The sequence below is a fragment of the Gouania willdenowi genome, chromosome 6, assembly GCF_900634775.1.
Source record: "Gouania willdenowi chromosome 6, fGouWil2.1, whole genome shotgun sequence".
Classification (NCBI taxonomy): Eukaryota; Metazoa; Chordata; class Actinopteri; order Blenniiformes; family Gobiesocidae; genus Gouania; species Gouania willdenowi.
The window spans coordinates 17,065,748-17,080,892 of NC_041049.1; the positions used below are offsets into that span (position 1 = coordinate 17,065,748).

At 41.2% G+C, this 15,145-nt stretch overlaps 1 protein-coding gene across 1 annotated transcript; it reads right to left on the reverse strand.

The window, feature by feature from the left end:
- Positions 1-487: 487 nt before the first annotated feature.
- LOC114465424 (PR domain zinc finger protein 4-like) lies at positions 488-14,835 on the reverse strand. Its single transcript, XM_028450424.1, has 3 exons — positions 14,484-14,835; positions 1,393-1,561; positions 488-1,312 (listed from the first exon to the last, which is right to left on the reverse strand). Exons 2-3 carry the CDS (start codon positions 1,491-1,493, stop codon positions 958-960), a joined length of 456 nt encoding a protein of 151 aa, XP_028306225.1. The 5' UTR covers positions 1,494-1,561; positions 14,484-14,835; the 3' UTR covers positions 488-957.
- Between the last annotated feature and the right edge of the window lie 310 nt (positions 14,836-15,145).

The window sequence follows — 15,145 nt, forward strand, 5'->3', positions numbered from 1 at the left end:
AGAAAAAGTCTGGCAAAAAAAAGTCTGCCTTATTTCTTAAATTTATTCTTCCTCAATTGTTGCTTACTCAACTGTATTTTCTCTTGGATATTTTACCTCACAATATTTAGATCTTATTATTCACTCAGATAATTCTCAAAAGCATTTAAATTACCATGACTGAGAAACAGTCAAAGACACAACAGAAACAGCTTAAACTTACATTTATTTATTTACTATATTTTATTTTTTACAACTATTGAGTCATTTCCTGAAATTGTATCTAAAATATTGCTTTTATTAATAATTTTTGCATCTACGACATGTGAACAAAGTTACACACAACACAGTTTGACTATCTCAACCAAAAGCCCTGTTGTTGTTTGTCCACTGTGCGCCAATTCAGCACGGAAATCTAGGCACATGCAGCATTAATCCGACTCCTTGGACACTGATTTAGTTTTACGGTCCTGTGAAGAAAACAAGAAGCAATTCATAGTGCACCAAATAAAGATATCAAACACATTTAATTTGTAGTGCTCGTCAAAATGTCATGATTTCAATCAGCGGCACAAGAAAGTCAAACAAAACCTTAGTTTAAAAAATCAGCATTTCCTTACATGTGAAAACAATCACAATATTTCAAATACTTTCTTTCAAACAGAGAACAGTTTTTTTCTTTTTTTTTTTAAAAAAAAGGTCCATCAACAGAAATATGAAGGCTTTTTATTGTTTTGTACAGAATGTATAAATGACAGTGGTCAGTGAGATGCTGAAAAAGGGTTGAATGAATGAATAATCAATAGCTTATACAAATGTTATCAGAAACCAGGCTTAAGGTTAACTCAGAGAAAAGACTTCTGTAAAAAATAAATAAATAATAAAAATCAATGTTTTCAAGCAGCAGTTGTGATTTTTTTTTTTTAAATTGTCACCATTTTAGGAATTTCAATAAAATAAAGGTATTTCTCATCCTTGTCAATGAGACGGTGATAAAGACTTTTCAGAGTTATAATCTCCAACATCCAGACCACAGTCTTCATTACTGGATGAGTCGAGGAGTCTGTCCTCACCTCGTCTTCCGTCCTCCTCCACTTCCTCCTTTTCCTCTTCTTCTTCTTCTTCCGCCTCCTGTTCCTTGCGGGACGTACGCTCCGTTTTGGGCCCTTTGCATATTTTCAGGTGACGCGTTAGGTGGTATTTGGTGAGGAAAGCTTTGTGGCACTTCTCGCAGACAAAGTCTCTCCGCCCTTCGTGGGAGTTCATGTGCTTTTTCAGGTGGTTGGTCTTTATGAAGTGTTTGTTGCACTTTGGGCACTGGATCCGCCGTTCGCTGTAAAAACAGTACAGGAACAATAACGATTAATATGTCATAAGAAGGACAGAATTGAGGTGAATGCATGCGTTGCGTACTGGGTGTGGGAGAACATGTGCTGTCTCAGGTCTTGTTTTCTGATGAACGCCCGCTCACAGAGGTCACACTTCAGCTTCTCAGAGCCGGTGTGGATGAGCATGTGAGAGGCAACGTGGGACTTCTGGGTGAATGATTTCTCACAAACTGTGCACCTGTAGTTCTTCTGACCTGTTGGGAAAAGTTAGGAATGAAGGCCTTTGACAGACGTCTGCATAGGGATACCAACTGTTATGGCAATTATTATATTCATCATCATATCATCAAATGTGTGTTCAGGTGTACAATTTGTCATGTTTTAATACATGATGACTGCATTACTCTTTGCACTTTTGAACAGCTGAGTCATGTTAGATTAAACAGTACAGATCGTATTGTATCCACAATGCAACACAGGGTCTCTGATGAAGGCCAAACTCAAACTCAAATGCAGATATACACGCACACACACACTATCAAGGATAGATAAGAGTGGCGCCCAACCTTCCTCATAATATACACGTCTTCATCATCCTCAAACGTTTCCACTGTTGGGCATCTGACCCCCTCCTTCTCCTCACCTCAGGGTGGAACTTTTTCTGTTATCTGTATAAAAGCTTAAGCTGTGAAACTGTTAGTTAGTGGGTCTTGCTTTTTGCTCTACCAGGAGCCTTTTGACCATCCTTGTTGGGGCCTGCCTTTCATTCTACAGGATGGAAGCTTCTTTTTTTTCACTCCTTTTTTATTTATTTTTATAATAAATCTTTTTTATAAAATCATCATGCTTCGACTGGACTCCATCATTCAACCAGAGCAATAAATCATGTCTCCAAATGAGGTCAACCGCAAATTTTCCGTGACATAAGCTAGCGCGGCAAAGAGCCATTGGGCTGCTGTTGCAAACTTGTATTACTACCAGTGTGGAATTATTCTACAATATTCACTCATCATGACAGTAAAATACACCATCCTATGTTAATCTACTGCAGTAATTCATCTCTCATCTTTATTTTTATTTATTTATTTATTTATTTTACTATACTCTGCAAAATAAACCTGATTTTGATTCTGATCTCATTCGGTAGAAAATGCTGTGAACACCTGATTTTGGATGAAAAATAAAATACTGTTATATACCATGAAACCGTTACAAAAAATACTGTGATATACATTTTTGGTCATACCGCCCAGCCCTAGCCAGGGTCTTGTAGAAGTTTAGGAACACTTTGAGAACCCTTCTGATGAACTGGTTCAGGAACTCAACGTTTTTGAATGCTAAAATGCCTTTATGAGCACTTGGATCTCTCCCAACTAATGTTATTCCACTAACTTGTGTTGACTATAATGAGACGGTGACTGAGTACCTCAAAATGTCCCGATACAACATTTTCATTTCTGATACGATGCCAATATTGTGACCTTGCATATTGGCCGATACCGATTGTCAGGGCAAAAATTGTTAGTTATGTTATTTAACATATTTACTCATAGACCTTATTCTTTTTAAGGCTTTAAGTTGCGACTTTTCATTTCTGCTGTCTCATGTTTTCTGCTCTCTTCTCGAGGTCAGCTTCCCAAAACACATCTTATCCCTCAGACACAGAGGCGTCACACACTCACATGTCACACATACACACCCAATACACATCCATTCATACACACAAACACCATACACGCACACACCTCCAACACTCACGACAATCAGGAGATACCAGAGAACTGGTTGTTTTGACCTAAAGAAGAAACTGTCTTTTTTCACCCTTTTCTTTCACCTCCTCCCTGTCCTCTTTATCTCCTGGGGGGAGGAGGGAGGGGGACTGAGGGGGAATATATGCGATGAGTTAGAACTGTGGGCCACTTGATCATCGGACGTCCGCCCGGGGCGGTCACTAATTTTGTCCATATTTGTACTCCTTTTTATTTAGTTTTATAATAAACCTTTTTTATAAAATCATCAATGCCTCGCCTGGACTCCATCACTCAACCAGAGCAATAAATCATGTCTCCAAATGAGGTCAACCGCAAATTTGCCGTGACAAATTGGCGTCACGAACAGGATCCATCTTCTACTCTGGGGGGCTTCTGCCGTGGACCAGCACCGGAGAGTGGACGCACTTAAAACCTCAAAGCCAGTTTTTATGGCATGGGACTTCCGAGTCTGCCCCGCGGTGGTCTGCCCCTCGGACAGAGACTGGACCACGAACCATCGTTTGATCCTCAAACACCAATTCGGACTATTAAGGCAAAGCTGCCTTTTTTTTATATATATATAAATTTTCATTTACATATATATATTCGCTCTGTGTTGATAGAAAGGCAACCAGTCGAGCACTGTATTGATTTTCATCATTCTGGAGGTTCTCTCCTCTTTCAGCTGTTCTGTGTTTTGATGCAGTGAAAGGACTGCCATGAGAAAGGGCTCAAATGGTTGAAGTTCTTTGCTTTTTAATACTATAAGTTCCTTATATTTTTCTTCGGGCTCGGATATTTTTGTTCAGGCATCTAGTACGGCTGGTCATTATTTACTTTGGTTTTATTCAGGCACCTCCACGGACAGCCTGTGAGGTCCTGACCATAGGATAGAAAGGCAACCAAAGTTTCCAAAACACCCCAGTGCCATGTACTGAGTTCACCTCTGTACCGATATCAAAATAGATTAAAACCCCAACCCTAACCTAAACTGTAGTGGAGACTACAGGGAGTAAAACATTGATAATGGGAATCAAACAGATGAAGAATCCAATAAACAAATAATATATGCATGCGCATATACAATCTTGGTATGATGTGAACTCATCATGACTCAGATCGGCAAGCTTTCAGTGAGTTTTACTTCTTTCTTATCTTTGTTTTTATTTTGTTTAAACGTGTGAATGGAATCAGATTTCTCCCTTTGGTTGTTTGGCTTTAATGCTTTCATTTTAAACGAGAGTCGGCTGCTGTGTTTTCTGTGCGCTTTGGTTTTTTTTCTCAGCAGAACGTGCGGACGTGTGGCACTGGGAGGCGCACACACACACACACACACACACACACACACACACACACACACACACACACACACACACACACACACACACACACAGAGAGATAGCCACACCCACACACACACAGAGAGAGAGAGGGAGAGCCACACCCACACACACAGAGAGAGAGAGAGAGAGCCCCCCCCCACACACACACACACACACACACAGAAAGAGAGAGAGAGCCCCACACACACAGAGATAGCCACACACACACACACACACAGAGAGAGAGGGAGGCACACACACACACACACACACACACACACACACACACACACACACACACACACACACACACACACACACACACACACACACACACACACACACACACACACACACACACACACACACACACACACACACACACACACACAGAGAGAGAGAGAGAGAGCCCCACACACACACAGAGAGAGATTTCATGTTTGATATATCTGGGGTCCACTCTAAAATGCCTATGAGCAACACACACTCAAACACACACAGATGAATACAGTATTTCATTTTATTTTATTTTAATATTACTGTAATCATCATTATCATTTTTTATTATTTTATTGTTAGTTTCTGTTGGCTTTGCGGTTGTCCCTGAAGAAACGACATCTTCAATGAAAGCTCTTAATGAATGAAATCACCTTCAACCCTTATGCTAATGAAATGTCAACATCATTCAAAGGACCAAACTTCAGAAGGAAATCGACTATCAAAGGACTCAACTCTCCCATTCAGCAAAGCAATGCTGCAACGAAATAACTCGCTCAGTCCCAAGTCAACTCTTCATCATCTATGGAATGGGCCGCATGCCAATGCTGGGATTAACACATCCTGCCCCATCATCAAAGACTGAGAACCTGTGGGCATCGGAGTTGGTTGGACACTCCCCCACCAATGAGTTGCGGGTTAAACGCCACGATTACTGCCTGAATGATGGGCAGCAACTGCAGACTGATCACAGGTCTGCTGGAACATCTTCACCAAAAAAAGACACTGTTTCAAAAGCCACGAGGATACCAAGCCATAAGAAGTCCACCACAGCCTTTGGTGGTAGTGCTATATCACTTTAGCCTTGAACTTTGGCATTGGGGGGGGGGGACAACTAGCAAATAGCCAACAAGCTTCTCCTTCGATAGGACAATACTAACCCCTCTATTTTCTGACTGTACGCTAGATTATTTTGTTTTCATTTATTCTCTCACACGCTTTGAGATACACTTAAAAGAAGGTGCTCTAAGCAGACAGACCAGACATACAGTCACACACTCACAATCATAACTATGAGCTGAAACACAGGACCACCATAACTTCACACAGAACCGTTCTGTTAGCCACATGAGACCATGTGTGCCCATCATTTATCTTTGCTTTTATTCATTATCTTGCTCATTTATTTACACTGCTTTTGTCTTTATGAGAAAAAAACAAACAAAAGGGAAGAAAATAGTGTTACTAATAGGTTTGTTTTTGTTTGCTTTTCTTTCCTTTTATTTTCTCATTGAGGGGAGACCCCCACAATGCAAGATATGGTTACATCCGTTGAAGAAAGAGCCCTCTGTTGCCTCAGCTTTTGGAGCTGAAGTTTTTATTTTTTTATTCTTTTATTGGCCATGATTTTTTTGAGCTCACGTTTTTTTTTTTTTTTTCCTTTGTTATTTCTGAACGATTCTTTTTTTACTCTTTTGTTTTTACTCAATTTCAGGAAAATTGAGATGGATATTGAGGACTGCAGCCTCAACCAAGTTTACATTTTGACATTTTTGACCGATACCCTCGTAAACAATCTGTACCTTACCCTTTTGAAGCTGCTTGCGACAGACAGCCTAGTTCAACATTCATCGTTTTCATTTTGCGTGCCTCCTCCAAACCGTGTCGGACTGTCTTGCCGGCCCGAAGCCACTCGACAGCAGGGGGGATACCAAATTTTTCCTGAGAAAACTGTCCCATTAGTTGCTATGAGTACATAGACAATTACTCTTCAAACAAAAAGTCCTGGTTTAATGTGCAGAAAAAGGATAAACCTTGCTAGGGGAAGCACTCTTTGGGGGGTCTTTCTTTTCTGAGAGGCGGAACAATTCCTGGGGAATTCTTCTCTCTCCCGGACACCATCCTTGACTCGCTGAACATGCGTCATACTGTCTTGCCAGGGGATGGTGGCCCACCTGATTTGATACATGCTTGGTAACCGAATATCATTCTGAACAAATTTCCCAGTCTACGTTCCCTTAGAGTGAGGGTTGTTAGAGGCTGGCTCCGGTCCAGTTAAAGTTGAATAATATTAGAGGTGCCCAAAAGTCCTGGCAGTTGTGCAAAGTTTTCCCCCGGTTGCAGAACGAGGTTGAGTTAAATTCCCAAGCTCTTAATTTTCAAGAGTGGTGTTTGAGGTTCCTGCTGATTCAGAGGTTTTTCTTAAATTCCTGGAATTAATGGTGGTTAAGTTAAATTCCCAAGCTCTTAATTTTCAAGAGTGGTGGTTGAGGTTCCTGCTGATTCAGAGGTTTTTCTTAAATTTCTGGAAACTAACAGCGGTCGAGTTTTCCCCCGGTTGCAGACCGGGGTTGAGTTTGGTTATTAGTGCACGGCCGTGCCATTCCTGCCTGATCAGCAGATAGCAGACTGTCAGTACTACCATGGGCAATAATCTAAGTGTAGACTCCGCCAAGTCGGAAGTAAAAAGGAGCGTACCTCTTATTAATCAGATGATACCAGTGAAAAGCAATTAATTAACGCTAAAAGGTTGCCAAGCATGGGGGGACAATAAGAGCTCACTGACCCCGAGAGAGGAGGTGGACTGGCTATCGCCGCTGGTGGGTTAGATGAGGCCTATATTCTACTTAGACACTATGCAGCGAAACCTTGTGAATGCATGGACGTGAAAATTGAGGCATGAACGTGTGCGGTGCATGAATGACTGAATGATGACACGTTACGTATGCCTGAGAGAACCGCGTTGTGAGTGCGAATGTGCTGTGGACGTGTCATTGAGTGATTGACCGATGAATGGCTGTTTGACTACACATGTTCCTCTGTTTCACCTTCCTTTCCTCCTGGGTTTTGATGCACTAGATCTTCTCCCTGTTTTTGCCAATCATGTAGTGGGGTGTTCAGATCTCACTGCTGCTTGTTAATAGAATTATGGTTTTAGGCCTTGGGCCTTCTAAAAAGTTTACCAGGTTTTAAAGGTTATTTTTCTGGGTGTTTAAAAACACCAAACGACATTTTTAATATATAATACCACTTTCAGTGGAATGACTGGCTTTGACCTTGATTGACCTTACTGTTCATGTTCAGTGTCCATGTTTTTGTTGTTGTATGTGTATACTCGTTGTTGTGTACACTTGTCTATGTCTTTGTCTTAGTTGTTGTTATTGTGTTGTTTTTTCCAATATACAGGTCGCTGGCTGTATACTCAAAGGAGACGAATCAAATCCAACTAAAGAAAAGGGATATTTTAAATTATTCATTTAAGTCTTAATGTTTTCCTCTCTTTCTGTTTCTGAGTGTTTCCCAATAGAAAATGCCACCGCCTTTTCGACTCCGATCCTGCCTCCTTCAGCCGTCATGCCTGGTCACTGCTTCTTATGATGAAGAATGAGAATTAAAGGGAAGTATTGTCCATAACTATAACTGGGAAGCAAAGGGGAAATAGATTGAAATAGACACGTGACAATATGACATATTGTGGATATTCTAACATAGTATCTATTCCAGAGACTACAGAGACTTCCAATACAACTGCAAAAGTGGGGACAGATCTTCAAATTTCCAAAGGGAGCGTACAGTTGACCCTGGCTTTGACCTTTATGGCTGAGGAGGAGGAGGTCGAGGAGGCTGGAGGGCACAAAAGCAGGCGGACACAAGAGAGAGGAAAATGGAGACAGATCCAAAATGATCAGATAAGTGATTTTCCAATGATATTTGTCATATGGTTTTAAGAATCCAAATGTATTCTTATGTAAAAAAGGGAAGGGAGAGGGCCAACATCCCTCTGATTTTTCCACCAGCACTTAGCGTGCAAGACCATAAAACACTTTCACTGGGTTTAGACACTATTAAGGGAAAAATTAAGTGTTCTCAACATTGAGTTGGTGGCCCAATCTGGGTCGCCTGAGATTTAAAAAGGGTCCTCCTGAAATTCTTGATAATTGATTGATATAAGAGATAGTTTAATGTTAAGTAACTTCCAAGCATTTAAGGAAGCTCTCCAAACCGTGCTATGGCTCGTCACTCCTACGAATGGGATAAATACAGAGAGCAAAAGACAATATGATTGTTTGACTCAACTTAACTTTAATTCTGTCTAACCTTAAAGGGCCAATAATCTTGCTTAACTCTGGTTCAGACACAGAATAGGAGACACTTTCGCCACCAATTTACCTTCAAAATTAAGTAAATTACATCTCAAATAATAATTATGAGGGAAAATAATGAAATAAATGAACTGACGAATTCAGCTCTATAAAATAATTAGGTTATTTTATTAGGTGTGGAGTGTTAACATTATTCAGAATAAATAAAGGATAGAATAAGATTTCTCCTTCATAAATAAGAGATAGCAAAGAAAAATATAACAAACAATTTAAATAAATAAATAACATTATTTATTTATTTGGTTAAACTTATTTAGTTTTCTCACATCTCCATGTCTCCCAATTGTATGTATTCATCTTGAGAAGACATGTAGTCACACTCTACACTTCTCCGTCTGACTTGCATGTCCTTGTAAACAGTGGTTCTCAAATTGTTGCTTCTCACCAGGTATCAGCGTACCACTGGTAGTAGACGTACCACAGTTTGAGAATCACTGCAACTCCAGCTATGCTTCTCCTTGCTCCAGGAAAGGAGAATCGAATTAATACTTCCTGCTTTTCTTTCAGCCTCATATTTTCCCACTCACGTGTGAATGGTTTACAGATAACATTGAGCTAGCATGGCTAAAAGCTCACTAACCCACACCAAACCATTGTGTGATTGTGCAGCAGCACCTTTTTGGATCTGAAAAGCTCTCAGATCCTGACCTCTGACCTGTCTCTGCCTTCCTGGAAGCTATAACTGGCACCAGAGCCACACTAACTATTCATTTAGTTAGTTAACTACCCCTAACACCCCTACTCTTTAAACTTTTTATTTTATTTTATTTTATTTTATTTTGTTTCCCCCCCCCCCCTTTTCTTCTGTTCAGGTACCAACCGATCCCAAGAGAGGTTGCCAGGTGTGTGGAGACTACCCTTCCTCTGACAACAACTGATCATCTACACGATATTCGGCCTAAAGACTTCGTGATCATCTACAACCCGAGACGAAAAGGGTGGACCGACCGAAGGTGGATCGGCCCTTTTCAGGTTCAACTGACGACACACACGGCTGTGAAGGTCGCAGAGCGAGCCATGTGGATTCACGCATCACACTGCAGGAAGGTGCCAACACAAGCCGACCCTGATCTTGAGGCGACTGGTCCAACGGAGGAAGAACCAACATCACCACTGATCGAGGAACCGCAGTAAGGAGGTGCGCCTTCGGGAGCAGTTTCTTCTTTTCGGGAGCAGTGCTTTGATGAGCTTTTGTTTGCTTTGAAAGTTGCAAACGAAAGGAAAAGGGAAAAGACCTCGGGGGGTCACGGGCTGACCTTTCTTATGGGGCATACGATCTGTTGAAGCCTTTGAAATCCAACCTTGAGGACATCGTGGGAGAAAAGAGGTCACAAGCCCTTCTGTTTATGCCCCAGGAGCAGGCTGAAATCATGCCACCATTCTGTCGTTTCATGTCACTCGTGTTCTGGCCATCGATTGGCGCGATGGTCCTGTCCGCAATTCCAGTACTCTTCTGGCTCCTGGCCTCCAAGGGGGCAATCGAGGACAGCGGACTTGAACCAATGAATGCAAGTGTTGTTCCTAATGTGAATGTTTCCTTTTACAGGGTTACTAATGCTAGCAGAAATAAATGTTGGATAGACGACATCGCCCTGCACGACACTTTAGCTGCGACCAATGTTACTCATCCGTTTTTCACGAACACCTGGTACCGATACGCGCACTATCAAGCTAAAAGTAGAAGCCTATCCAACTGTTATGTTTGCTCTTACATGCCTGTGTCATCATTACACCCCCGCTTAACCGCGATACCAATGGATGCTTCCGACTCCTTTTGTTATTTGTCTTACTCTAACTTCGGCATGGGGGACCCCAACCGTTGTTCTAAACAGCCAGTAAAAAAAAACTGGCTACACTACGCGATGAGACGTCTTCCACTATGTACGTAGATTACACGTGATCCACACTTTTTCCCTTCTGTTTCGCCAGAAATGGAACTCATAAACTAGGCCAGATTCCCGGTCACAATGGCAATTATACCCTGGGTCCTGAATGCGACACCGCACATAATTCACACACGTGCCCACGTTGAAACACCCGGGACTAATGGCACGTTCAATTTAGCAAATGGGTTTTGGCTATGCGGTTACAGACTGTATACACACCTCCCCCCCAACTGGGATGGTGTGTGTGCACCCGTGCATGTGACTGATCACACATACGTAGTCTCAACTATTCCCCTTTCGTCACGACGAAAACGCGAATCCCACACTCCTTTGGGCTTTAATCCACACGACGTGATCTGGGGCACGGACGTTCCCCCTGAACATAAACTGTGGATGACAGGCCAGAAAGTTACTTATTCGTTGTTTCCCTGGGCTGGTGTGGGCAAAACACTGCTGTGCGTCGAAACCTTAGACTACAGGTTTAAGTCCTTCGTTAACGCGTCATTTTTGGCCCTTACTGGCCTCTCGGGGGAAATCACGAATATACGCTTTATGGTCCTACAAAATAGAATGGTCCTAGACCTACAGACCGCGGCCAAAGGAGGCGTTTGCGCAATGGTAGGTGCATCTTGTTGCAGTTTTATCCCGAATAATACCGCCGACGGTCAGATTATCGCAGAGGCAGTCAAAAACATTTCCAGACTACGCGACGCCATGAACAAAGACCGCCACATCCGTATAACCCTACCGCCGCCGGAAGTCCAGCCTGAAGTGTTTATGATGTGTGTTTTTGATGTCTCAGATGATGACTCTGCTTACTGATGACACCTACATATGTTTTTGTTGCTATGCTGTGCTGATATTTTTACCATGTGTGTTTTTGCTACTAGTGATATATATATATATATATATATATTCCATATTCATTGCCGTGATTGCCAATGATTTTAGTAGCTAAGGATATTTGATTTTATTGTGCATATGACCTTGTCTCAAGTAATATTCATTATGTGTTTATGGGGTTCTTTGCCTTTTCCTCCTTTCTTACTGCTCCAACCTTGGGGATGCCTGTGTCCCCTGAAAAACAATGCATATATCTATAGTGTTATGACGGTGTCAGTATCGTTTGTCCTACAGACCACGAGAGGTTGAGCTACAATTCCACTAACTTTTTTGAGTAAGTTTTATGTGTTTTAGGCTGTGCTTTGCTAAGGTTAAACATTTTCACTAACTAATTTTGCTTCTTTTTTTATGTGTTGGACTTTGTCCTAAAAGGGGGGATTGTCAGGGCAAAAATTGTTAGTTATGTTTATTAACATATTTACTCATAGACCTTATTCTTTTTAAGGCTTTAAGTTGAGACTTTTCATTTCTGCTGTCTCATGTTTTCTGCTCTCTTCTCGAGGTCAGCTTCCCAAAACACATCTTATCCCTCAGACACAGAGGCGTCACACACTCACATGTCACACATATACACCCAATACACATCCATTCATACACACAAACACCATACACGCACACACCTCCAACACTCACGACAATCAGGAGATACCAGAGAACTGGTTGTTTTGACCTAAAGAAGAAACTGTCTCTTTTCACCCTCTTCTTTCACCTCCTCCCTGTCCTCTTTATCTCCTGGGGGGAGGAGGGAGGGGGACTGAGGGGGAATATACGTGATGAGTTAGAACTGTGGGCCACTCGATCATCGGACGTCCGCCCGGGGCGGTCACTAATTTTGTCCATCTTTGTACTCCTTTTTATTTAGTTTTATAATAAACCTTTTTTATAAAATCATCAATGCCTCGCCTGGACTCCATCACTCAACCAGAGCAATAAATCATGTCTCCAAATGAGGTCAACCGCAAATTTGCCGTGACACGATCCAATATCAGCATTAATCATTTATACTTGTATTCATTGTTTTGTAGTGTGGAATGTCAGAAAAGGCTTGATCAGGTGATATTACTCAAACAGAGAACAATAGTGAGCAACAGCAGAAAAACTGACCGAATTATTATTATCCAATGAGTTACATTTATACATTTTAACCTGAAACAAAAGAATATTCTGAATAATAATTAAACCAAAATTAGAAGATACTGAAAAATAACCTCAATAAATCCAATTAAAAAATATTATTATTTTGGGGATTTCAGATGCAGCCAGATAACATTTTCTTTTGTTGATATCGGACCATTATCCGATATCAATATTAGATATCGGTCCGATATCAGCCAGAAAACAAATATCGGATTTTATCGGACTGCATCTAAAATCTCCGATATATATTATATTATATTTATTTAATTGTAGAATACTGTAGATATTATGTTGAAGGTTAAAATTAATGTAACCAATTGGTTAGTAACAAATGGGTCAGTTTCTCTAATACCTACTGTTACTGACTATTGTTCTCTGTTTGAGTAACATCACTTGATCAAGCCTGTTCTAACATTCCACACTACAAAACAAGTAATAAAAGTATCGGATCGATATCGGTCAATATGCAAGGCCGCAATATCGGTATTGTATCGGAAGTGAATAATTTGTATGGGGACATCCCGAGAGACAGCCTTACTAGCAAAAGTTACAACAGAACTTTCCGAAGATAAGAAGAACGTATCTGCATCGAAAGTCACACCCAACATAAATTCACAAAGAAGTTCTCATCCCTGATCAAAACATTAGGGTCCTGGCAATCGCAATAGTTCTCCACCCAAATCTCAAATATTAGCATTTGTTTTTAAACCATTACCCAGGAAGTCATTGCTAGGATCACATCAAAAACACTGTACACTGTATAAAATCTAAGCATGCCACCCCCTCAGTCAGCACCACAGGTAACTACAGTAAATAAACTAAGTTCCCCATAATCATCTTTAGACAACGTTACTTATAGTTCAGATACATAACATTGCATGTTGACTGAAATGTAATGCTGTTTGAGTCACAGACCTGGGCAATATATTCATGTGTTTTCAGTCTGAAATGTGGATCAGTGCTGAAGAGTTGTGTTTTTATTTGTCTGTTCTTTAGTAAATAAAAAAAATCAAAAAAAAAAAAAAAAAACCCTGTCTCAATTCATTGCATTTTGTACTCATGCTTTTTGGGTGTGTCCGTGCATACGTATAAGTATCGGTATCAGTACTCGGGATATGCAAGTATCCAGACCTATAAGTTCCGGTATCGTATCAATATGGGAAAAAGTGGTATCGGTGCACTGGGGAAAGTTTTTAGGCAACTTTTGACTCCTTAATTAGAAGTTATAAGTCGGTCAAAAACGACTTTGATCCAATGATAAGGAAGCACAAATACACATATTATAGAACTACGAAATATTGTCAAATATATATATTTATATGTAAAACCTTTATTCTGATCTACAACATATACGAATTACAGTTTATAGTATTTGCCTTTACTTTTCTTTATATATGAAGTGCAATGGGATGCCAAACGTTTCACAATATCAATCACTTAAATTACTTCACAGAATTGATTTATTGAATCAAAAAGCTTCTGTTTCTCCATCATTACAAACAATGTAAACTCCTCAGTGTAGCGTCACAACTTCATTTAAGGCTCCATTACGGACAGTGTTGTCTTCCACAAGTGTGTGTGTCAGTGATTTAGTCTGAATGTCAGCTAAAACGATGCTACGTGTACTAAAGTGTGCCCTGCTGTCAGTCCAGCCACCATACACGGCAGTGTATCATTAAAGGCTTTAGCTGGCACCGCTGAATCAGCTCCAGCTAAGTGGTTAGCGTCCAACCACAATGCCAGCGTTCACCCAGCAGCCCTCACTGCGGCTCGGCTCGGCTCGGCTCGGCTCTCTCACCTTCTTCATCCGCGGAGCCTCGGCCACGGTGCCGTCCCGGTTCACGAAAGCCTCTCCGCCGTTCTGCTGCGGGTCCGGGCGCTTCATAGCCGAAGCCTGGGGCATCTTTGCGGGGTTTGGGGTGAGCAAACCCAGGCTGCCCTCCCCGGGTTTGACGGAGGGCTCAGCCGTGGGGGACGTGCCGGCCTCATGTGGGTCGTTTCTGGGGATCTTCGATCTGGCCGGTAAGTCTTTATCGGTTGGGACGTCTTTTGAGATCGACCTCTGCCATTTTCGCTAACACAACCTGGACTGACGTCGCTGCAGTTTCTCAAAGTCCTTTTTCCACTGATAGCAAGTCAAGCGGATGTTAGCATGGTGCATTGTGTGTCATGTAGTTTAATTAAAAACATGTTTAAAGTCCACACAAAACACAAGTAACAGTCGTTATTAAGGCATCTAATCTTAAACGCAAAGCTTTTTATTGGTTGGGTGAATTAAAACGATCAAATGTCAATGTTTTAGTTGCTTATAATCCATCAGAAGATAACAAAGGGACTACTAGCAAAAAAAAGTACCCTACTCAATGCATTGTGGGAATTTTAGTTTAGATTAGCAAACAACGACCCCGATGAACTACAAAACACGATTTCTGCCTGTTCAATGCAGTTGTTGCCAAACGA